The sequence below is a fragment of the Biomphalaria glabrata genome, chromosome 8 (assembly GCF_947242115.1).
Source record: "Biomphalaria glabrata chromosome 8, xgBioGlab47.1, whole genome shotgun sequence".
NCBI lineage: Eukaryota > Metazoa > Mollusca > Gastropoda > Planorbidae > Biomphalaria > Biomphalaria glabrata.
This window is the reverse complement of record NC_074718.1, coordinates 30,593,870-30,618,632: the sequence shown is the minus strand read 5'-3', so window position 1 is coordinate 30,618,632 and position 24,763 is coordinate 30,593,870. Positions and strand designations below refer to the sequence as shown.

At 33.8% G+C, this 24,763-nt stretch overlaps 1 protein-coding gene and 4 long non-coding RNA genes across 5 annotated transcripts; 3 read left to right on the top strand and 2 right to left on the bottom strand.

The window, feature by feature from the left end:
* Positions 1 to 3,719: 3,719 nt before the first annotated feature.
* LOC106079599 (uncharacterized) lies at positions 3,720 to 6,266 on the bottom strand. The gene is made up of 2 exons (XR_001220038.2): positions 6,045 to 6,266; positions 3,720 to 3,988 (listed from the first exon to the last, which is right to left on the bottom strand). It is a non-coding gene; the product is annotated as an uncharacterized LOC106079599 (long non-coding RNA).
* Positions 6,267 to 6,270: 4 nt separating this feature from the next.
* Positions 6,271 to 7,980, top strand: LOC129927896 (uncharacterized). The gene is made up of 3 exons (XR_008779548.1): positions 6,271 to 6,343; positions 7,023 to 7,120; positions 7,907 to 7,980. It is a non-coding gene; the product is annotated as an uncharacterized LOC129927896 (long non-coding RNA).
* A 7,823-nt stretch (positions 7,981 to 15,803) lies between these two features.
* Positions 15,804 to 23,923, bottom strand: LOC106054662 (acetylcholine receptor subunit delta-like). The gene is made up of 7 exons (XM_013210639.2): positions 23,663 to 23,923; positions 22,177 to 22,304; positions 21,063 to 21,180; positions 19,339 to 19,500; positions 18,115 to 18,244; positions 16,227 to 16,399; positions 15,804 to 16,109 (listed from the first exon to the last, which is right to left on the bottom strand). The coding sequence occupies exons 1-7, from the start codon at positions 23,921 to 23,923 to the stop codon at positions 15,804 to 15,806; spliced, it is 1,278 nt and encodes a 425-aa protein (XP_013066093.2).
* LOC106054663 (uncharacterized) lies at positions 16,037 to 18,272 on the top strand. Its single transcript, XR_001215442.2, has 3 exons — positions 16,037 to 16,111; positions 17,215 to 17,311; positions 18,142 to 18,272. It is a non-coding gene; the product is annotated as an uncharacterized LOC106054663 (long non-coding RNA).
* On the top strand, positions 20,130 to 23,831 carry LOC106054664 (uncharacterized). Its single transcript, XR_001215443.2, has 3 exons — positions 20,130 to 20,195; positions 20,837 to 20,887; positions 23,700 to 23,831. It is a non-coding gene; the product is annotated as an uncharacterized LOC106054664 (long non-coding RNA).
* Positions 23,924 to 24,763: the final 840 nt, after the last annotated feature.

The following is a 24,763-nucleotide window of genomic DNA, read 5'->3' as shown; positions in this document are numbered from 1 at the left end:
TTAGAGTTGACCACTTGGTTAGAAGTCAGTAGTCATCATGTTCTTGAAGCGTATGGATGTTGAATGCAGTTTGTTTAATAAGTATTACCAGTTGTGCTTTTGCTATATTTCATTGATTTGTATAATGGATTTTGTGAGATGAAGCTTGTATTCATTGATGGCCGGACTTGCCAATATATTGTGAATTGTTATACGTAATAAATTTTGTGTCTGATAAAATAGAGTTCATTCATGAGACTACGTGTTTGTGGTGGTATTACTCAATAGATCTAGTAGACATACGCAAGAACAACCTTAGTGTGAAGAAAGATATTTGATTAATACACAACAGACATTCGATTGATACCAGAAGAGGTATTAAAATAATACAAAGAAAGATAAATTTACACTTACCTCCCAAGGTCATTGAAGCCACACAGGCTAGCAGTAACACTGTGGAAATAAGTTTGTACATTTTAATAACCAGTCAATGTCACTGTTTGAATTACATCGAACATTAAATAGAAAAGTTGTTTTTATACCTAACTAGACAAGGGAAAGGCTTTAGATAAGAGCCAACTTACATTTCTAGATAGATAACAGAATTAGAGAAATGTGTATAACTTTTCTAGTTCATCAATATTTGTCTGCATAGTTTTATATCTTATTGAAACAATGCGTTTTAAACAATTTAAATATAGTATCTATACCAGTTTTTAGTTAAGTCCATCTATCAGAGGCGGATAGCCAGTTATGGCTAACGAGCCCCTCCTGCCAGAAACTTAATGGTTTAGGCCCCAATTACCTGCCTTCGTTCCTTCTGTTAGTGAAAACAGTTCCGACAGACATGAAGGCCAAGAGTTGGACAGGTTGTCAGAGAAGTTTTGACTAGCATGCTGTTAGGAAGCATTTTGTTGGTAGTGAAGTGCTTCTATCCATCACCACTTCCGGTAATAACAACCTTGCAGCAGGGGCGTAGCTAGGATTTTTCCATCGTTTGGGGGCCCGGCGGGGGGGCTTGATTTTTGCGTAATATTTAAGTTTTAATGTACACAAAACACTCATTTGGGGCCCCTCTTCAGTGGGGGCCCGGGAGGATTTTCAAATTCTCCCTCCCTCCTCCCACTACCCTAGCTACACCACTGTCTTGTAGAACCTAACAAAGTAACTAACTGGCTCATTACCTAGCTTAATAAGCAACGTATTAACAACCTAACTAACCAACCATCTCACTTAATGAGTAACTAACCAGATCACCGGCTTATTAAGCAAGGAATACAACGACTCACTAACCAACTTACTAAGCAAGGAATAAAACGACTCACTAACTTACTAAGCAAGGTTGACGATGACTATCTAACCAGTGTAACCACTTACTAAGCACGGTATAACAAGACTAACTAACCAACAAACCAACCAGCTCAATAAGCAACAAACAAACTAACCCAAGTACTAAACAATGTACTAACTGACTATCCAACTCACAACCCCCAGACAAAGACTACTGTCTAATAATAAGGCTACTAGAAAGTTTCAATCAATGGAGATATTTTTGTTAACATAAAAGACAACACTTCACTAATAGTCTATTGAGTCAAAGATAAACAGAAGGTGCGTGTCCCACGAACTCAAACGAATGTTGTTTTCTCTTTATGAATATGACATCAATACAAGAGCAGAACCTCAGATACAAACAATGTTTTAACTATTTTAGAATTGTAAACAATACATTCATATCAAATTCATGATTAGGTTCAATGGATTTTCTTTCTGTCCAAGACTTTTCCATTGTAAATACGTTCAAAGTTCCCGTACCCACGTCTATTTTTGATCCGCTCTATCTATACTATACTATAAAGCAGAAAGTAAGGCGTATGTATGTATGTATGTATGTATGTATGTATGTATGTATGTATGTATGTATGTATGTATGTATGTATGTCCCGAATAGAAATTAAAAACCGTTTGACCAATCTTGATAAAATTTGACATTATAGACCGATATGTTTGTTAAGTGTCTTTCCCACAACTAGAAGGCCCTAAAATAAAAAAAAAAAAAAAACAACAAGGCGGCCCCGTCGAAGTTGGATCCCTGTCGGATCCACCTATTCGCAAGGGATATTCAAGACATGATTTTGTTTTGATTGTCAAAGTCATAATGTTTCAAAGATTCATTTGGCGTTGTAAAAAAGGTTTTTTCCTATAAAATGTTTTACATGTTTCGGATGTTCCTTCAAAGTTAAAGATAATTTACTTCCTTATCCAAACCTCCCGCCAACGAAAGGTAACGAGCCCCTCATGCCCGAAACTTACTGGTTTAGGCGCCAGTTGCCTGACTTTGCCTCTTCTCCTGTGGGCGATAACTGTACCGCCGGGCTCAGAAAGCCAGGAGTTGGACTGGTTGTCAGAGGCTCTTTGAGACGCGTGCCATAGGAAGCATTTTATAGGTAATGGTGAGCTTAGAACAATTACCACTTCCGGCGTTAACCATGTATGATACACGCATGTTTAAATTTAAAGTATAAAGTGTTTATAGTATAGAGAACGAAATCTGACATTCTTTAAAATGCCTAATCATCCTATAAAATAATTAGAACCAGCAGCACTGCTCTTGGGCAAAGTGTGAAATGTTGAAGTACGTATGTCAAAGTATTTATGCAAAGTTAAATTGTTGTTATGTAAGATGTTTCATATTTTATTATATGAAATTTGAAAATAAATACTGATGTGTGATCAAAGCTAGATTTGCAATAAAAAAAAAAATTCACGTGATCAGATCTTGAAAGGTATAATTTTGTTGGATGTGGTTAGTTCCTTTATCATTGTTATGTCTGAAATATAAGCCATATTTCACAACGCTCATTTGGCCAATTGACATTGAGCAAAAGACGTAATGTTGAAAAAAGTTGTATCTAAATAAGAATCTCAATAGTCACGAGATAGAACTATATAAACAGCTGTTTGAGTTATTCTATAAAAAACAAATGCTGTTTAAACTGTCAAATTTCTAGGAAAATTGCTTGTGCTGCTTTCGAGAATTGATTTCATATGAATATCCATTCTGAAAGTGTGACTTAAGTATAGTATTGTAATAATTTTTATCATATGCATGAGTAGTTTAAACAAATAAATCAATACCCTAAAGATTTTTTGGATAAATTTAAATATACTTTATTATTGAGAAAAACATATATTTTTTTTAATTTTAAGATGTCTTAAAGTTTATTTTATATTTCCTTTTGTTGTATTAAATTATATTTTAAATCATATTCTGTTATATTATATTATTATTATAGACGTGACTTTGAAAGAGAAGATAAGTCCTACACATTTTAATCTTCCTAGATAAGACATCTATTTTGCCTGAAGGGGATCTATTCATATTATAGAATGACTGGGGGAAGTGGACAAATGGGAAGCCATTTGCTACTTTGAATGAAAACGCCAGCTAGTCTATAGAATGTTACGAGGATGTCATGTGGCCAGCACAATGACCAACCGCCTTTACCTTTACCTTACTAATGTCAGATACCCTTTTGAGCTGGTTGGACTCAGAGGCGCCCAAGGATACTTCTATGTTCTGTCGTCATAAAGGTCTCAGGTTCGAACCCTACACCATCCCCCTGTCGACCTGCTGACGATTTCTGGTAACGATGTAAAACTTATCCTTCCCGAATGAACGTCCGAAACTCTCAGGCCCAGCACCTAAGAACCTAAGAATAAAAACTTGAACTAACCAAAAGTTTTAAATAACATTGTTTATTTGAACCATACAAAGTGATGATGAATGTACATTTATGCAGATACTTTTTATTGTGTACACCCCAGACTTAACCGGGTATTCTAGCGCAAGTGCTGAGGCAAACAAAATCCAGGAGCGGACAAGAAGCTGTACAGATTGCTTGTAACGTCAGTTGCCTCTTTGGCAGGTGGTAATGTACAACTTGGCAAGGTTCATCTGGAGGGCATTGCAGTAGGCTGTAGTCTAAGGACTTTTTCTCCTTGGTGCCTGTATAGTACAAACATTAAGCAGTTAAGGCTAATACTTCCACTACAGATATATATATATATATCTATATATATATAGAAAGAGAGATAGATAGATAGATAGATAGATAGATAGATAGATAGATAGATAGACTGACAGACAGACTGACAGATAGATAGATAGATAGATAGATAGATAGATAGATAGATAGATAGATAGATAGATAGATAGATAGATAGATAGATAGATAGATAGATAGATAGATAGATAGATAGACAGACAGATAGATAGATAGATAGATAGATAGATAGATAGATAGATAGATAGATAGATAGATAGATAGATAGATAGATAGATAGATAGATAGATAGATAGATAGATAGATAGATAGATTAGGAGTAATCGATTTTCTTTCGTTATCCTTGACCTTTCCAGAAAAATCATGCACAAATTGTACAAAGCTCACATCCCCCTTGGCTAGCAGAGAAAGTGTTTAGGCTAGATTGAAGCGTAAATGTTAGATCTAAACTTTTATTCTAGATCAACACTGACCCAATGTAAGTTGGGTGGATTCAAGGGTGTCCTAAAAATCCCTAAGTTTAAACTGCAGTCTTCAGCAGGATACAAAACCAAGACTATTTGTTCAGGAGTCAGGCGCTTTACTGCTCTGCCATCACGCCCCATTAACCTAACATTAAATAATTTATATTGAATTAAAGATTCCCCATCAACATAACACTAAATAATTTAAATAGAATTAACCAGGCTTCGAAATTACTATTTATTCTTTATATAGAGATACATATGTCTCAAACAAAAGTAGATCTAGTATTCATTCAGACTAAAAGAAATATTTTTATACTAAATTAGATTGAATTAAAATTTGAGAATATTTTATCCGGAATGCTACACTGTGGTATGCTAAGCAGAAGCTTACGTTCGAAAACTACGGCCGATTTAGAAAAACTAAAAAAAAAACAACCTGAAGACTAAGATCCACTTCCTAAATATTAGCGGTGTCCTCACGACGATATACTCTTGCCAGACTTTGAAACAGTAAAGTTACTTATAGGCAATGTCTTAATAAAGAAATCCTATACCACTCCTAAATTTAGTGGTGACCGAACCTCGTATGACATTCTCAGAATATATCCAAATGAAAGACCTTCCCCAAAGACAGCCAAACATGAACCGTGAAAAGAGGGAGGCAAAAACAAGGCGTCGCACCTTCTTAGAAGAACTAAAATTCGAACGTGCTAGTTGAAAAGAGGCTGTTGAGGCTGCATGTCTCGACCTCTGTGAAAAAAAGGCTCGCGGCCATGTGCGCCAAACTGCGCTGGAGGTCTAATGTGAAGCTGTTTTTTTTTCTTGTCAGTCAATGTTTAGAGCTGGTATTTCCATTTTAGATTTTAATGAGACAATGTCGCTTGTTTATAAAAGAACAAATGCTTTTTACAAAACTCTCTCATTCTGCCTGTCTGTCTGTCTGCCTGTCTGTCTGGTCTACATTGTGTACATTGTGTACGTGCTAATTCTCCCACTTCCCTTACTCAGATCAAGTGGAAACTTTGGCTTCATTATTCACTGTATCTGACAAATATGTGAACCAATAAAAAACCAACCTACTAAATAATTAATAAAGTAAGTAAAGTTCCCCATTGAAGACTTAGTGGTATATGGGGCAGATGATGTAAAGTAATCAATTTTTGTGGTAATTAATTATTTCAGTGGCAATTAATAGGGGAAATAAATGCCACTTACTGAGAGATGTGAATGTATATACGGTTTTATTCCCATTATTACGTTTTGCCAATTTTTTTTCTCCCAATGTCGGATAAAGTTTAAATTTTGCGTAAATATCAATAGTTGATGAAAAAAAAACATGAATTAATCAAATCATTAACCAATTATTAGTAATAAATACATTGTTTTATATAGCAAAAAGGTAGTTAAACCCTGATCTAAATGGCAGCGATTTGCGGTTCTTTTCCTTTTTATAAACTTTGTTGTTTTTTTTTAATATTTTTTTTTCTTTTGCTTGCTAATTATATGAAAATTATATGAAAAGAAAATTTACCTATAGCTAGGCACATGCTCAAGAGGAATACAAATATGGCTCCTAAAACTTTCATCTTCGACAATTCTTTATTGTTTCAATCGGTCAATGTCGTTTAATTTACCAAGAGTGAATCATTTCAAACATCTATTTATACACTTACTAGAACCGCACCCTTTCGGTCTTGCCCCATGCACAACGAGACAAACAGGCATAAAAGATAAGATATGCACATGTTTTAATCTAACACTTCAGTCTGGACAATAATAATGTACAACGCAGATCTGACCAAAACATCTGCTGATTTCACCTGGAAGAAGGTTTATAGAATTATTTCTTTTGAGTGTGTGTGTTTTTTAGCAAATATATACAGAGTATGTGTATGAGTGGGCCCTTGATAGGACAGTGTTAAGTTGGACCCTTGATAGGACAGTGTTAAGTTGAACACTCGATAGGACATTGTTAAGTTGGACCCTCGATAGGACAGTGTTAAGTTGGACCCTCGATAGGACAGTGTTAAGTTGGACCCTCGATAGAACAGTTAAGTTGGACCCTCGATAGGACTGCGTTAAGTTGGACCCTCGATAGGACAGTGTTAAGTTGGACCCTCGATAGGACAGTGTTAAGTTGGACCCTTGATAGGACAGTGTTAAGTTGGACCCTTGATAGGACAGTGTTAAGTTGGACCCTCGATAGGACAGTGTTAAGTTGGACCCTCGATAAGACAGTGTTAAGTAGGACCCTCGATAGGACATTGTTAAGTTGGACCCTCGATAGGACAGTGTTAAGTTGGACCCTCGATATGTCAGTGTTAAGATGGACTGTTTAAAGGTTGCCAATGCTATTATATTTTTGATGGTGAAGTTCTAATGAATGCGAGAAAGAATTGTTTTATGGTTGAATAAGATAGAAAGTAAAGAGGATTAATTTATTATTCATTAACGTTTTCTTAGGTACAATACATATTTGTTTAAAAGTTCTTCTTCCTTCTTCTTCTAGCCAGCTTTTTGCTGCTGATCTGTCGCTCTTTTACAGACTGTGCCAAGGAAAAATAGTTAGCTGTCCAAGTTCTTGATTCAGTACATAAAACAGCCTAGGTACATTAACGTATATTACTTCTGATGTCTATCTGTCAATCCGTCACATTAATAACTCAACCAAAAAAAGAACTTAAGTTAGACAATAACAGACAACGGTTATATTTGGATGTGACATAAGATTTAGCTCATAGCTAGTTTTGTATAGCCATGTGAAATACTGTAGTACTTTTTAATCTTCTGACTAGAAAACAAACCTTATTATAATGTGTAGAGTTTAATTCACTGGTAGAAATGGAAACTATCGCAAGTGTTTACATATGAAAACGAAAGCGTTTACAGTAACGAGATTAGTTAAAATGTATATCTGTATGAACGTATAAACTGTACTTATAGTAATAATAATATATTGCATCGTTTTACAAATTTGCAAGACATTATGTAATTACAAGATTACAAAGAGAGTTTGGGTTATCACACAAACCCAGAGGCGGCCCTCATCGAATTCACTAATGGACCAGGAATATTCTAGTCATAGTCATGTTTTGATGTTTTAAAATAATAAAATGTTAAAAATCATTGTGCACTAAAATAAAAATACATTTTTGTCTTTTAAAGTTTAAATCTTTCAAATTGAATTTTTATCAAACATGAGTACTTTTTCAATTTACAAGTTGTTGTTTTTTTTTTTTTGTTTTCTTACACACACACATATATATATATATATATATATATATATTCATTAAGTAAAGTTCCCCTTTCAGAACTAGTGATCTAAGACTAAGACTGCTTTATTGATCCTTACGAAATTTGTTGTGATTACAAGGACTATTTTCTCATATTAAGACAACACAACAGAAAAATACACATAAATACAACAGACACAACTTAAAGAGTTCATTCAGCGACTACACACAGGCATCTTGGTGCTTTTCATGTTCCCTGATCAACGAATAGGGGGTGATATAGTTTGACCGAGTTAGGTACGAACGAGTTTTTGTATCGCTCTGTTATTGTTTTGATTGACAGCAGTCACCCACTTCGCGACGACCTGACGTAGTTCTGATGGAGCGGGTGGCAGTTGTCTTCCAAGATTTTTTCTATTTTCCTTAGACACTGTTGTTCAAAACGTTCCTTTAAATATGGTAATGTTCTATGAGGTAGATGATGCAAAGGTCATTTGTTTCTATGGCCCAAGGTTAACGAGGGTGTCATGTGGCCAACAGAACGAAAAACCGCCTTTACTTTTCCCCAGCTAATATCAGGTACCCATTAGAGCTGGGTAGACTCAGAGGCGGCCTGGAGATCCCGAAAGTAAAAATCCCAGTCGTCATCACGATTTGAGTCCGGGACCCCCGGGCCAAGCGCTTTACCACACAGCCACCGCGCTTCTTATATATTATTAAGCGTACACTTATATTTTTAAAATAATAATTATTAACTTTATCCGTACGTTCAAAATTAATAAATGTTAGATCTACATGTTATAAAGAGAAACTAAAAAGTAATAATGAAGATTCATTCTAGATACGAGATTAGATAAATTGGCAACACGAATAAAAAGATAATTTTGACCTACTTCACAAATTAATTTAATTTCTGGTAGTGAGTTAGAAATCTCTTTGGTTCCAAAAATAGGACTTTTCCCCTCACAAATAAAAATTAATATCTCCCCTTACATTGTCATACAATGATACCTTTAGTGCGATTGGACTTTTTTTTAAAGCCCTTTACAAGTTTTATTACTGTATTTTGAGTTTGTAATTGTTATCGAACTACCTAAACCTAGACTAAATCTAGATTTAGACTAGATCTAGAACTAGATCAAGAATATTGACAAGATCTAGAACTAGATCAATAATATAGACTAAATATAGAATGTAGACTATATCTAGAATCTAGATCAAGATTAGAATTCCTATGATTTTATACTACTTTATATTACTAGATCTAAGCCAATATTATGATCAGGATAAGTATGCCTTCTGGTACCGTGTAGTGTACTATGTACATTTATAATGAATTTATTAGTATTAGCTAGGCCAGTGATGCCCAACATAAATCGACCTGTGGGCCATTTTAATTTCCGACACTGATATCACGGGCCAGGTAAAGGAAAGGTATAAAAACGAAATGAAATTGACCTGAAACTTTTTTTTTTAGAAACCCGTGGATCTAGTACTTATATTCATTAATGGGATATTATTATCTTTTTTTTTCATGTGTCAGAAAACGGCTTCATTTCTTTACTAAAAATATGAGCAACAGTGTAGCTAGCTTTACCAACGACTCATATTCTTGTCTCTTTTTGGTAAATATTAACATTAATCTTCCAATCTCTAGACTTTGTTTAGCAATCTTTTTATTTGAATGACGTCAAATTTATTTTATACTGCCGTTTATATGAGTTTCTTTTTTTTAAAACAGCCACACTTTATTTACAACTCAAATATATTAGCTTATCATCATGTTCTACCAAAAAGTAAAGGTCCTTTCACTTTTTTCTGGGGGGGGGGGGTAAATTCTACATGAAGAGTCCAATTTCATAATGGCACAAATGTTAAAGGTCAAGATAACAATCAATCGGAGAAAAATTGAAGCCCCTAACGTAGGTAAAGAGACATTTTTCAACCTTTTCTTTAGGAAGGGGGAAGTAGCGGATTTTCTACACTTTGTGCCGACATTTCGGCGGGCCGGATGGAACCCATTCGCGGGCCGGATTTGGCCCGCGGGCCGGACTTTGGGCATCACTGAGCTAGGCAATCCCTCACTGAGTACCGGAACCCAAATTCTGATAACAATCGATATCATATTGAATTTATATAATATATATATATATATAATATATAAATATATATATATATATATATATATATATATATATATATATATATATATATATATATATGGGCTCTATATAGTGTTATTAAGACTATCAAGTGAATAATGAGGATATGTCAAAACTGGGCGTTATATATCTAGTCCTTTTTTTAAAACCTTTTCAATTTTTTTTTTCATTGTGACCTTAGGTGTATCAATGCGCGAATCCATAAATGAAGCTTGAGCTATAAATGAAGAAGTGACCTTTTAGTAAACTTACCTCCCCTGAAGTTTTTCATTTAAAAGTAGTGTAGGCCTTTTTTTTAAATTATTTTTTTTATCTTTTTGCATAGATAAATTTAAAAATTAAATGATTCACTTTCGGAAAATAAATGTAGCGTTACATCAGACATTTCAATGATTTAAAATATGATGTGGCGATTTTCATTTTCTCTTTTAGTTTCTGAGATCTAAACAGGACGGACGGACAGACATTCCACACAAAACTAATAGCGGCTATTCCCATTTCGGGATGCCACTATAAAAGGAAGAAATGTTTCTTGAATCAAAACGATGCACAATAGTTTATATTTTTATTCTTGTACTATCGAGTCATTAATTGTCTATGACCAATACATGTACATGAGTTCTATTTCCCTGTCTCCAGTGTAATTCGACAAATATCTTCACATGCTTGGTCACCTTTGCAGCTGTTGTAGCATGTGGTTGGGTCAGAGAAGTCTTGTCGCGTCTTCCTCCAGTTTTCTATCAGCCTACAGGACATCAGACAGAAATCATCGCTGTTGCACCTGGCAGTGCAGTCAAGGGCTGGCAGATAAGAGAAGACAATCAAATGTACAAGAACATAAAAAAGATATTTTGATTTTATTTTCTTTTTTCTGGTTTATTTTATTGTTATTTAGCACTTCGGCACAATTTAGATCATTTGGTGTTCACCAACCTATTTCAAGTTTCTTTCTAAAATTTTATTTAAACTAAAAGTTTTATAAATTACAACTGAAACAGTATCCCTTTTTTAATCGTAAGTAGTAATACTCGAAGGGAATGTCTATCTATAGAGGAAAAGACAATATCTCAAAAAATAAAAAAGAATGCTATGTTATCATCACATGTACTAGGTTGTCCAAAGGCAACTTTTTGTTTTCAAAAAGCAAATTCTATATTTATTGTTTTTTAAATTAAATATAAAATCTGCCGATTTTTCATCTAAACACTTTTTAAAACCCAAATGAATTAAATGTCTTAAACTACTAAATATTGTAGGCTGCTCCGTGAAATATAGAAAAGAAGTACGCAATGCACTTACAATGATCATTTTGCAATTGCATTAGTATTTAAAGTATTGTTTTGTTTTAAAGTAAAAGTCATGTAATAATAGTTCGAAGGGAGTTAATAGCTACTTATTATTAGAATTGTGCTTGTAAGGACTAAGCCTTTATATTTTATAAACATTTGTAAAACTATTTGTAAAAATAATATTCAAAAAGAATTTTTGTGCTCATCCAAAAATAAGTATCTTATAAAATGCAGACTTTACTTAAAAAAAAGAAGAAGATAACGTCTTAAGCTAAGTCAATCTAGTCATGCATGTTGATCAATGACTTAAACTCTGCCGTGTCAAACTATACCATATCATTTGTTTACCCATTCCATGTTCTAATACCACTAAAAAAGGAATATTTGTAGAGTATTGTCCTAGCAAATTAAACAAGAAATATGCCTTTATCTTTGTGTCATTCTGAGTATTTTATTAGGTTTTGTTTTTGTATTTGAAGATTATGGTTCAATGTTTTATGTATAATTGCTACGTTACTTTTTTTTTTTTTAACTTTAACATACAAAAACTAGCAGCATGCAACTCAGTACATAATTAAACGATTGCCACATTCACTGGTGGCCTCCCTTGACTTTGTCTCTTTTCTTTTTTTTTTTTTGTTTATTTGTTTCAACACATTTTGTATACAGTTAATTGTTTGGTTCTCAATAGAGTTGAAATGACATCACACGATACACATCTGCATTAAGGTTTGGTCAACTTTGAAATGGGACCAGAACAACAGATAGATAGATAGATAGATAGATAGATAGATAGATGGACATAGATATAGAAATAGATACAGATATAATATGAGATTTAAACTAAATACTGTGCGGTTAACAGAAAAACGCTATATTACTTGGCCACAAAGACCTTTGAAATATATTTTTGTTTTTTTGTTCCAAAATTTATTGAGCTCTTACAATATAGCAAGTAAATATATATATATATATATATATATATATATATATATATATATATATATATATATATATATCAAAAGTGCGTCTTAAGAGTATATCAATCCTATATAGATATATAAATCTATATGTAGCTTTAGAAAGAAATAGAGAAACAGACAAACACATTGAATATTGTTCTTATTAAACAAAGTCATTTCAACATTTAACTTGAAAATACATACCTTCAGTTAGAGCAAGTCCTATGGTAAATACTAGCACACAGAATGTAATGAAACGACGCATTGTTCTAAGTATTATGTAACTGTTCCCATTGCTGATAAGAAACATTTGGTTTTTATAATGAAGCTGCGGCTCGTGACCTTTGCTGTTGGTTTCAGCAAAAAGATAACTTACTTGTCGAAGTAGAGAGCAGACAAAGTAGAACTATTCACTAACTGGCACATTCTAAATACAATCCTTTCAAGATCGATGTTCAAAATAATTTTTTATATTGTTTTGGCTTCTCTATTCAGTAAAATGTTATGTAGTTTTAGTATCTTTTTATTAAATAAAATATATTTTGAAGAAATAACCCAGAAAATCGAAGCAAGGCGTTTTTGTGCAGCCGTTATTGCGCAAAACATTTTGACGTAGAATATATTAGATAACTTGTTGGTATTCATTTCATGTCTTTCAAAAGAATGAGAATGATGCATGTTTTACTTTTCTATGTGCATGTGTTCAAAGGTATTTTTATAATAAGTACAAATAGTTTATTTTGTCCAGTCCATTAGATTTGGGATATAAGTTTGTTGTGTAATTGGACTGTTATGTCACTAGCATCATAAAGTGTCAGGCTTTTAATTGTTTTAAAAAACAAAGTGAAACAATGAAAACAAATCGATGCAATTTTTGGTTCACACACACACACACACACACAGACACAAATGTATTAATTACTATATCGTTATATCTCCTGATACAAACACCAAAGAAAACACCCGGATGCTACCCTGTGCATTTCCTACGTCTCGGTAATAATATTCAAAAGGGGAAGGTTCAAAGAATGTAAATAGTATTATACCAGGTAGGAATCTGAGCTCTAATAGTTCGTAATAAGTATTCATGAAATAGTCATACACTTTTTTCTTCTTATCATTAAAACTTTCAGCGCTAAAAAGGCGCTAAATGCGGCCTGATACAAAAAGTAGCTTACCGCCTGAAAACATTCTTTAATTCAGCCTTATAAAAAGTTAAATAAGATGTTTCTCGAAAAAAATATATTTCTGAACTTAAATTCCGAATGAAGTCATTAATTAAGCTAAACATGTAAATAAGGACAAAATCATTGCCACCAATTAAGTTAAACATGTTAACATAGCCACCGATAAGATCTGGCATGCCATCAAGGGCATATTCATAGCATTTCAATACTTCAATGCATTCTTAATTTAGATTTTGTGAATGTCTAAATTATTTATCATGATTAACTGCTTAGCAAATAAAATTAAATAATTATTAAAGTATGTGCTTATAATCATTGTTAGAGTACTTATATTCATATATGTAAATATAGTTCTATTTTATTAATCATTTTAAATAAAGTTTGTAGACATTTTTTTAGTTGGTAACATTGAAGTTTAATTAATGTGTCCTTGACATTTTTAGGCTATCACGGAACCATCTCTCTCTCAGCCATCTGAATTGTTTAGCTTTTGAATTGCTCTTAATGAAATGTTTACGTAGTGCTGTTTCATTGACTCCGTCCACGACACATCTTGTTTCACGTTTCTATTGGTAAAATGGATGCTTTTAGGCTCCTTAGCATTGTCAACAGAATAAGTAAATAAATCTGTAGCTTCAAGGGAGAGCACAATGCTAAATAACTCTAGATAGTAATGTCAATGTTATCTCCCTCTCAACACTTTGCCAAGCAGTTTTAAACTGTTTAAAGGGGCATATTTGCGAGAGTATTCACGATTAACAACTTCGTACATTAAGTCAGTATTTTGTTTCAAAAAAAAATTTGTACTGGTGGGTTATGATTTAATGGAACTCTGGAGTGCGTCGAGCAAAGATTTTTTTAAATATATTTTCCCATATTCTATTTGATTATGAAATAAATGAAATTAAAACGTAAAAATGTTTTTGTGAACAAGAAGCTAAGACCTTGCAAAGTTTAGACATTGAAATGATATATTTCATAAGAGATCCAAACAAAGCAACATGTGCAACATGTGAAATCTTTTCACCCAATTATTTGCTCATCGATGGAGTACGTGTCAGGTAACCCTTTCTTGTACTTAATGTATGGAGCTGTGCAGCTCTGAATGTAATTTGAATACAGTGAATAAATGTCTATTGACATGGTTATTCTAGTGATGATTCTAGTTTTGTCAATAGTAAAAGTTTAGTTAGTTCAATGTTTGTTTCCTAGTTTTAAGAGTGGTAAATGTTTGTTTCTTAGTTCATAGTTTTAACATAGGTTTAGTTTCTACTACTTGAAATATTTTTTTAGGGTTTAAAGAGGATACATTTGATGAGATATTTTTTTAAAGGCTGATCAATGACTAAATATATTTCATTGATAAGAAACACTAAACACCCTTATTGACATCATTTATTGAGTTAACAAAAAATTAACATTTTGCGACATTTAAAAATATAATAGAACATTATACATTTCTTTGTAGAATGAACATGTGCACATAAAACAAAAATAATAGTATAATAAGTAACAGATTGAAAAAGCAACATAAAAATAAATGCAAAGTTTATATAACGAAAATGAAAAGCTCGTAAACAAGAAATAAGTTAAATGCTGCTAATCAAAGTTTTAAACAAGCATTGAATCAGAAAGTATCATCAAAAAAAATATTATAATAATACAGCACAATCATTTCATGTTCTGGCATTTCAAGAATATTTGTTTTAATCCAAACAAGATGTAGTTTGCTAATGATGGTTTGTGTTGGCAACGTGCTACTAAAAAAATATATAAATTAGTCTCAATATCCAAACCCTTAGGTCTCATTAAAAGTGTAAATTGTTTCTTTTTTTAGTTTCTTTCATTTTTACAATTTCTCTATTCAGCTTGCAAATTCATTTTTTAAAATCTTTGTAGAGCTTGATTTCGTTCTCGAAAATAGCTCTAACAAGAAATTTGACAGTTGATGTACAACTTTAGAAAAAGAATTACTGGCCATTTGGAATTGAAAAATTCTAGTTTGAGCTATGGGACTTTTGGAAATATTATCTTCTAACAATAAATGTGGTCTTGAAATTCTTTGTCTTGAACGGAAACGTCAACGGGTATTTCCGCAGACAGGCTCGATTTATTCATGCGTTGATGAAAATGTTACGCACAGCCTTTTAGGTCTGGATTTATAGGCCTATCATTGGAATGTTTAAACTATATTAGGTTGTTTTTTTCGGTTGTGGAAGGATAAGAGGTGTGGTAAAAAATGTTCCTTTATTTTAAATCTAGCGTATATTCGTGATTATGAGCAAAATGAAGCTGTACAAAAAAGCAAGTCTTTTTTTTTAAATCTCTTTTTTTTATGTAAGTGGAATACTTGTAATTTGGCATACTTGTAATTTATATGTAGTTTTCAATATTATAATTCAACCAAAACATGACCACTATTTCCTTTAGCCGAAATTAAATATACAAAAAACAAAGTTAATCTAAGGCGATACTGAAGATAAAGCCCAGTGTTACAGCTATATAAATAATAATAAATATGACAAAACAGATTTGATTGATGTGTTTTCCAATTACTTTGTACTTGTTTACTTTGGGATTTTTAATCTCTTTATGCACCTCATCGGAAATGACGTCACTTTGAGCATTGGGCACGTGCGGAATGGGTGCGAAGTTGGATATTTTATTGGAGGTTGATAGAGATGAAACTGCTTGTCGGAGAAGACTGGTCTTTGCCACTGCAGCAGTGAAGTTGGCTCGGATTTTTTGTTGCGTTTCCTCTTTCTGTAAGTATTACAATTCACTTACTAGAATAGACACATTTATACCCTTTATATATACTAAACAATATAACAAGTTATGAGAACCCAAAAAAAAAGGATTACAAAAGAATTTTCTCACCTCTTCCATGTTATGTAAGAGAACGATGATGATACTGCCGATGACTGTAATCATGCTCAGGACGAGTAGAATGAAGAGGTAGATGATAACATTAGGTAGTGTCAGAGACGATCTAGGTAGCATGCCACTCACAGTGCTCATGTAGACAGACAGTGACAGGAGTACTGTAATACCTGGGTAGCAGTGACATTTTTATGAATGAGCTGAATTTGAATGTTTTGCATTAAAGCATTCTAGGAGTTTAACAATGTAAATTAGATAACTTAGAGGTATAATGTTGCCTTATGCTATTGTGGATGTTTATGCTCATGGCGAAGGAGTGTTCACAGACACGTCGTTTTGCTCGAAATGTTTGATTTTAACAATAGACAAAACTTTCTTGGTTGATCTTCTTTATCTTCTATGTTACGTGAGTTTTAAACACGGACACTTTAGATCTATGTTAGCAGCAAATGATTATTTAGAATGCTATACACTGACTAAAGTAGGCTTTTAATTATTTTTTTTTTTACTTTCGTGGCTTATATTTAAAGGAGGTATAGTCTATCTAGCTCAAGGACCATTCACGTTTACTTTTTATGACTGTAAGCCTGGTATCTAAGTGACGCTGAGGGATTTCAAAATCCAGAGTAAAACTTAAAGAAAAGATTCTTTACCTGGGCTCTAACTTACGACTTTCGTTTTGGTAGCCAATCGCCCAATGCCCGGAATGTTCATTAAACGAATATCTTTTTCAAATGTTGAGAACAAATTTAACTGACATATAATTCGTTCATGATAAGCCTCAATTAATTATTTAGCTAACAAAATAATGATTTAGGGATACTTCAGCAATGATCTTGTAGCCTCTTAAAATCAAGAGCATTCCTTTTATTTCACTCTAACCAATTTAAAATGAACAGCTCAAATAAAACAATAATAAAGTTATGTCTGTAGGTTATAATCATAAATATGATTGCAGTCTTTAAACAGTACATATTTTTATTAGGAGTACTGTAAAATTAACCAGTGTGTCATTATCAAGGTTGAATCAAGATTTCCCCATGTGATCATACCCACCAGACATACGGCTGCCTATTTGAGTAGTAAGTACGTCTTCGTAGATGTTTATCTTGATGACCGATATGTCCAAATGTATGCTGGTAGAAATGACTCAAGGGAAGAAATAATTTTTAAAAATCTAGCGGCGTAGCAAACGACTGTGTGAGCATTCCTGGAGAGCGAGGAAGGCGCGTGTGCTGGCGGGGGTGGGGGGGGGCTGGCAGGAGGAGGGTTAGAGAGTCGGCGTACGTTCGTGGTGTCCCTGTATAATGTACACTTCTCTCTTCAAAATAAAATATTATAATCCTTCAAGTAGAAATAATTCAGTATAAAATATAACTTTCAATGATGAACTCACAGAAGTAGACTTTACATGAATCTTAAAACTTGTAATCTGAACAGACTCATTTTTGGATCCCGACTCCTGTGACTCATCTTCTGTATGTATCCTCAGTATAGTTTATGAATCCGTAAATTCGAGATTATCATCCTACCGGAAACGAATTATCTCCCTTTCATAAATGTACTCTTCTGTGTAGAAACTGGAAGCTACTTTACGCGTGCCCCAAAGATGACAAAGTACAAAAAAAATGAATATAACATAGTCTGTACATATCTAGTATGTCCTCCTATGAGGCAATTGCAAACCAGAATTTAATAATCAACTTACTTTTAGTTTGCCTAAGCGCTCAACTCCGTACCACTTTTATACAATAAAATATTTCTAGGATATTTACTTCGAAAAAATATTTCAAATAAGCTAAATGGATATATTTTGTTAAACTCTCATTTCTATATTTGGGCTAGAGTTAACTTCTATAAACCTTTATACACGTTTTATACTCACCGTAACTAATTTTCTCCCCTGACTCAGCTGGAATAAGGAAGACAAAAATGTTGAGGAAAGCAAGGAAGACAACTGGGAGCAGAACGTTGAGCAGAAAGAAAGTTGGCCGTCTTTTTAGCACTAGAGTTATCTTCAGATTAGAATGGAAAAAAAATATTATAAAGCAAGTATTATCAAAATATATGTTTCTATAATTCATATTTGTTCTAAGTACTTATGTAGCCATAATCTAGATCCATAATCTAAAAGATACCATTGTCTATATTTCTTTAGAATTGAGCACTTCATCTTTTATATACCATTTCGAGTTACATGTCCTTGAGGAATGTCTTTTGTCTTCTCAACGGATATGCCCCACAATTCACAAACGTCGTTCTGTCACCACTATTCTTGAAGAGGGGAGGGGAGACGAGTGCCAGTGCGGATGAAAAGCAAAAAGGGGCCATCAACGTCTAACATAGCATCTAACTTTCTAATAGTGTTATAAGACTCAAAACCGTACACAATATACAGGAAGAGGATATACAGGAAGAGGATATACAGAAAGAGGATATACAGGAAGAGGACATGGAAGTCTCCTGTGACCGATATGTACTGCTCGACTATGCAAAATCTGCTATCCTCTGGAACAACTTGTTGGCAAGGCAACACCACATCTAAACTGTTGGACAACATTTTTCAAAGCATCTAAACTAACACGCGCAACACTACCATATTGAAAGGAACTTTTTGAACAAACATGTCTCAGAAAAATCGAAAAAAATTTGGAAGACAACAACCACCCGCTCCATCATAACTACGTCAAGTCGTCGCAAAGTGGGCGACTTATCTCTATCAAGACTAGAACCGAGCGGTACAAAAACTCGTTCGTACCTTACTCAATCAGACTATAACAACGCCACTCGTTGATGAAGAGACATGAAAAGGATCAAGATGCCTGTGTAGTCGTTTAATGAACTCTTTATGTTGTGTCTGATTTTTTATGTGAATGTTTCTTTTGTGTTGTCTGTATATGAGAAAAGAGTCCTTGTAATCACAACAAATTTCCATAAGGATCAATAAGACAGTCTTAATCTTAGTCTTAATCTTAGTTGTAATCATGAACAAGACTGCTTCCCTATGTGCCGAACGGATCCAAGTAAGTAAGTAAGCCTACTCACAGAAAATAATAAAAAAAGGATAATAATCATTAAAAGTTAATAAATTAAATGTTCAAATCCCAACCTTTATTGCTGCTAATTGAGCGCCAATGGTATCAATATTGAACGTGACCAGTTGTTTGCTCATGATGTCCCATTCCCCATTGACAGTGTAGTAAGATGTGAGTACTCCTTCTGGCATGGCTTGAAACTGTAACTCCATTGCTGAGAAGGTCATAGCGACAAGCTAGGATAGAACATTAGAACACAGTTTAACACAATGTTTCAAATTGTAAAATGTATTACATGTTTCGGATATTCCTTCAGAGTTGAAGATAGTTTACTTCCTAGTCTAAAACTCCCGTAGAATGACTGGGGATAGGAGCGGGCAGGGTTTGAACCCTGGACCATCGATAATTCCAAATGACAGACCAGTGCGCAAACTGCACGACCAGGCAACCATAAATTATTAGCTGGATGTATCCTGCTGTATGTCTGCTTCCGTCGCAACTGTCAACTTGTGAAGGCTGGACTAGAGAGTTTCCTCTTTGGACCGTGGCCATACTTCGTACGTCCCAAGCTAACAAGCGACGAGTGACACTAAAAGTAGTGCTTTATACTGACCAGATGTCTGTCGCCAATGATAACTCGGGCTTGAATCTTAGCCTTGACTTGTTTCAAGTTGTTTCTAAATCTTTTTGTTTGCAAAGCATTTCATATATCTCACTGTTTCTCTCTATACATAAAATTAAATTTAATTAATTAAATAATTAATTAAATGAAACTGGTTTGACCTTTTAGATATTTTTTTCATTGTGATTATTTTTAAATTTTGCATACGTCATTTAATGTTAGATAATTTCCACTTCAACTGTGCAACACTGTGTGTCCTAATTTTTTTTTCTCTTTGAAGTCATCCGGAACAATGTATGATGAAAAAAGGTAAGCCAAGTTTGATTTTTAAGATGATTAAATATTTCTTTAAAATTGTAACGGTCAAACCAAAGTTTTCACAGTGTGGACGATTAACTATTGATTTTCTTTGTCTCAAAGATATACAAAAACTTTCACATTTGTAAAATAGTCTTTGGAGCCATTATGGAAATACCCGTCCAGTTTCCTGTCTTTTTTTTTCTGAATGTTACTGTTTGAAGAGTTAGCAAGCTAATGGAAAGAAGTCTAAAACATCACCAGAGCTTTTGGTGTTTCAAGAAGCTCATTAGTTCATCTTTAGTTGTCTGTTTTCAAAGGTGAAAAATAATCAACACTTAATACAGACAAAAACAAGTATAAGAATAACAAGAAAAAACGGATTTAAAAACAAACAAACACAAAGCTTAAAGTGTAATTATATTAATTAGTTTGGATCAGTCGTATTATTTAATGTACGGCTTACATAGACATAATAAATTAGTGCGATTAGAAATATCTTTACCAATTATTTTTTGTAGATTTTAGATATGAATACTATGATCCTAACACTTGTCTGGGCCAGTTGTGAAAAGGGTTGGGAAGAAGGGGGGTATCTTAGTAAATGTTTACATTATAATTCTTTAAATGCATAACATAAAATGTTCACTTAGGACTCAAGTCCTCAAGGGGAGTAACTCAACTTGCATCACCACATCTGTCACGTAAGATTTCTTTCCCTTGTTCAAGATGTCAAACTAATTGTTTATTTATTTTTAATTGATTCTTGTGTTGTCAGGTAATCCGAGGTTGGGTGTGAGAAAAATAACGTTTACAGACTTTTTACCGGACAGACAGAGTGCGTTGATATAAGCTTTGTTTAAGAAAGAATGGACCTACTTGAATGTAACATGTCTGTACGTCAAAGGGATAGGATGCCATATTGAGTTTACAGGATGTTGGGAAAAGACTGCCGGGAACCCACGTGACATCCCCATCTCTGCTTATAAACACTGGACTGGGAACAAAAGAAAAGATCAATCGTTTATGTATCACATCAAAATAAGCGAAATGGAAACATTCAACAAATCTAGTGAACTTCATTAAATCTATAGGAATGAACAATTCTAATTCCAGGCATGATAGTTTTAGACAATGAACAAGACGTCGGTATATTTTTTTTAACTCATACGTTCATAGCTGGATGGAATGCAGCATTCCGGGCATTGACAATGAATCATTCTCCGGGAAAATGCATTAAAAAGTGAGAACCAGATTGGAAATGTAGATTTACATTATATATATATATATATATATATATATATATATATATATATATATATATATATATATATATTATTATATATATATATATGCGCGAGTGTGTTTGTGTGGCGCGCCGTTAGTACAAACAGAGCTATAAACACAAACACTTTTTTCTTTAGTAAGAACTCAGCTACGTTACATCAAGACTTCTACACCACGATCTGTCAGGGGGAAAAGGGTTAATAAAGTAAAAGTGAAGTTTCCCTTTCAGACCTAGCGATGTATAGGGCAGATGATGTAAATATCATATGTTTCTGTGGCCCACGCTCGAGAGTGTCATGTGGTCAGCACAACGACCAACCACCTTTACTTTTCCGTCAGGTACCCATTAAAGCTGGGTGGTCTCAGAGGCGCCAAAGATCCCAAAATTAAAAATCTTCACTAGGATTCGGACCCCGGACCTTCGGTTTAGAAGCCAAGCCACCGCGTCTCAACAGAATAAGAAAAAATTACTAGTTATTTAGCATTTAGTTTAGTTGTAGGTTTATAGCATTCAACGTTAAGATATCCTGTCGTCAAGAAACTGAACTAAAGCTTGGAGTGGCTAGCCAGTGATCCAACCCCTTAGAAAACGACCTTCACAACCACCCAGAACAAAACCTATATATAGGTGGTCTGTAATTCTGATTGCTTTAAATTATAAACATTCGTTCTCAAATCTGTGTTACTAAAATTGTTATGTCCTTACGCTTTGTCGTCATCAAACAGATCCCTGTCCTCTAGTGTATTCATGAGTATCATCCTCGGCCTCCAAATATTCTCAGGCAGTGGGTGAAGAACATCGACATTGTCACCCGAATCTTTCCACGCCAAAATCTGCAACAAATTGCATAACAAAATCATTAGAATTACAGGTCATTAAAGGAATCCAGAATTTTGAAATATATTGAGATCAATCTAAGTTCAATATTAATGTGGTAGATTAAAAATCTAAAGAAAAGCAAACATTCAAATTATCGTTAATTATTTTTGTTTTACTTTTCACATTAACCTTCAACTATCCCTTAGTCTGGACATCACGAATAATTTACTGGCCATCTTTAAATTCATTCCTCTCTTTCTTTCGTCGCCTAGACTAGATTTTTTTTTCAATGATTTGTCTGTCTATTCTATGATGTTTCTTTCCCATCGCTTTCTCTGTCTGCCTCTATCTCTTTTCCCTGGTACTGTTCCCTACAGGAAGGCCTTTGCGAGCCCTGAGAACCTCGTGATATGGCCATACAGTTAAGTTAGCGTTTTCTAAATCTGGTAAGTAGGTTATCATGAGACCTATAGCCACAGTAAATCTTTTTGAGTTTCCAAATTTTTCATGCAGTATTTCTATGTGATACTTTGGATCCTTCTATAACATCTAAATTCCAAGGCTAAAATCCGCCTCTTTAAATCTCTAAAGCATATAAGAATGTCGCCATGACCAAGGAGCACATCAAACTTTACTGCCGATGGCTAGGCCTTTGTCTTCTTAGATTTTGTTTGGCGCTTCCGCGGTGTCTAATGCAAATGAAACAATTGGAGGTAACAATCAATGTAATAAGTAATATAATAACAACGGCGAACGGCAGAACAATTAATAGAAATTAGTTTAATAGCGATGAAAGGAGCCATCGAATGTCAGCTAACTCTCTACATTCATAAAAAGCTACCTATCTCTACATTGTCCTGGAAGTAGTCTGTTTACGTCGGCTGATAATTCGTTCTGTCTGAAAACCTATTCCTGTTTTTACTAGTCACGTGATTGTCACTAAGTCAAAACTTCCCCTATTTCCGAAACAAATAATGAATTCCTAATAGTGCCATAACTCTTCAATTCTAGCCAGTAGTTCAGGTTCGGTTCCTTGCCCTAAACAATAACTCCGAGGTATTTAAAACTTTTAATACCTTTTTTTTTACTCCCATTCTGATATCTGGTCATAACGTGATTTTTTTTTACCATTGATTTTAATGCCATATGCTACAGAATCTGCCCCATAGATAGCAAGGTCTGAAAGAGGAACTTTACTTTTTTACTTAAGGCTATAGAATTCTTGTCTTTGGTCATAATCACCAAAGTCTTCTAGCTCTTCAACTCTTTCTGTCAGTTCATCTAAACATTTCAGTATTGACTAAAGATTATAATTATTATTTTTTTTAACCACTTTTCGTACGACTCCATCCAATATAGTGAAATGTGTTACCTCATCTTTCCAATTAACAAACAGAAATCCGTTGCAGATAAAACTCTGAGTGACGTCATTGACCTCCACTATGGAGACGAGCTCAAAGGCAACGCTTACATTCATCAATTGGTTCTGATCCATCAGAGGTCGAAGCTGAGTGTTGTAGCTTCCACTCTCCAGTTTGCGGTTTAAGAAAGCCAACGACTCGGAATAGTTTCCCGCTACTTTGAAACCAGTGAGCGATATGATCACCAGAAGTCTGATGTAAATTTGATTCATTGTACTCTCTGAAAGTAGAAGTCAAATAAACAAGAAGAGGCTCAAGCACTCTGTCGTCTCCGTAGACCCAAATAGTATACATTTCTTGGGCATCTATCAATAATAGTGTTTGGTTCTTTAAAACAATACTAAACATAAGGTTCGAATCGATTGAACAGAGTAAACTGAACTGAACGAATCTCTTGAACTGAATTGTTATGAGACTTGAATTTGACGTGTATTTCAGAATTTACAAAAGTTCAATCATGAACAAAATATTTTCTTTTTAAATATTTTTCTAAGTCTATGCAATATTTATCGCTAATATGAAGCGCACCATTAAAATAAACTACAGTCAAACAACTAGAAATTAATAAATATTTATACAATGTACTTTATAAAGAAATAAAGCTTATATAGAACAAAAACACGTTTTCAGCCTATTTTGTATTCCCAAGAGAAATAAGGACATTCTAGAATTTAGGTAGGCCTATTGGATGAATTTTGAAAAAAGAAAGAAATACTGAACATTTTGATCTAAAACTTTGCTACTGTTTCTGTTGAGCTTTCAACTAGAAACTTCCAATGTTAGCAGACGTCATCGATTGCGTACCTGTTTTCTAACCCTGTGTCTATTTACATATGTCATGGTATTCAACTTTTAAAAACCAGAAAAACGACACTTCAGCTCAGCTCCGTCATGATAAATACCTAATAAATTCCACACAGATGAGTCCCAACTCACTTCACATTGAATCAAGTATTTGTCTAGCAAAGTCCACGAAAAATAAAATAAAATGGATTTTGTAATAGGAAAAAAAAGTAATACCACAAAATAATCAAGCAGATTCTAACATATCG

What these genes read in the sequence shown, in the direction of transcription:
- LOC106054662 (XM_013210639.2), bottom strand. Translation starts at nt 23,923, where the DNA reads ATGAATCAAATTTACATCAGACTTCTGGTGATCATATCGCTCACTGGT. An exon ending in TACAGACATGTTACATTCAA is followed by an intron (nt 19,501 to 21,062) that starts GTAGGTCCATTC and finishes GTTCTATCCTAG; the next exon opens with CTTGTCGCTATGACCTTCTC. An exon ending in AGGGGAGAAAATTAGTTACG is followed by an intron (nt 16,400 to 18,114) that starts GTGAGTATAAAA and finishes ACTGCTACCCAG; the next exon opens with GTATTACAGTACTCCTGTCA.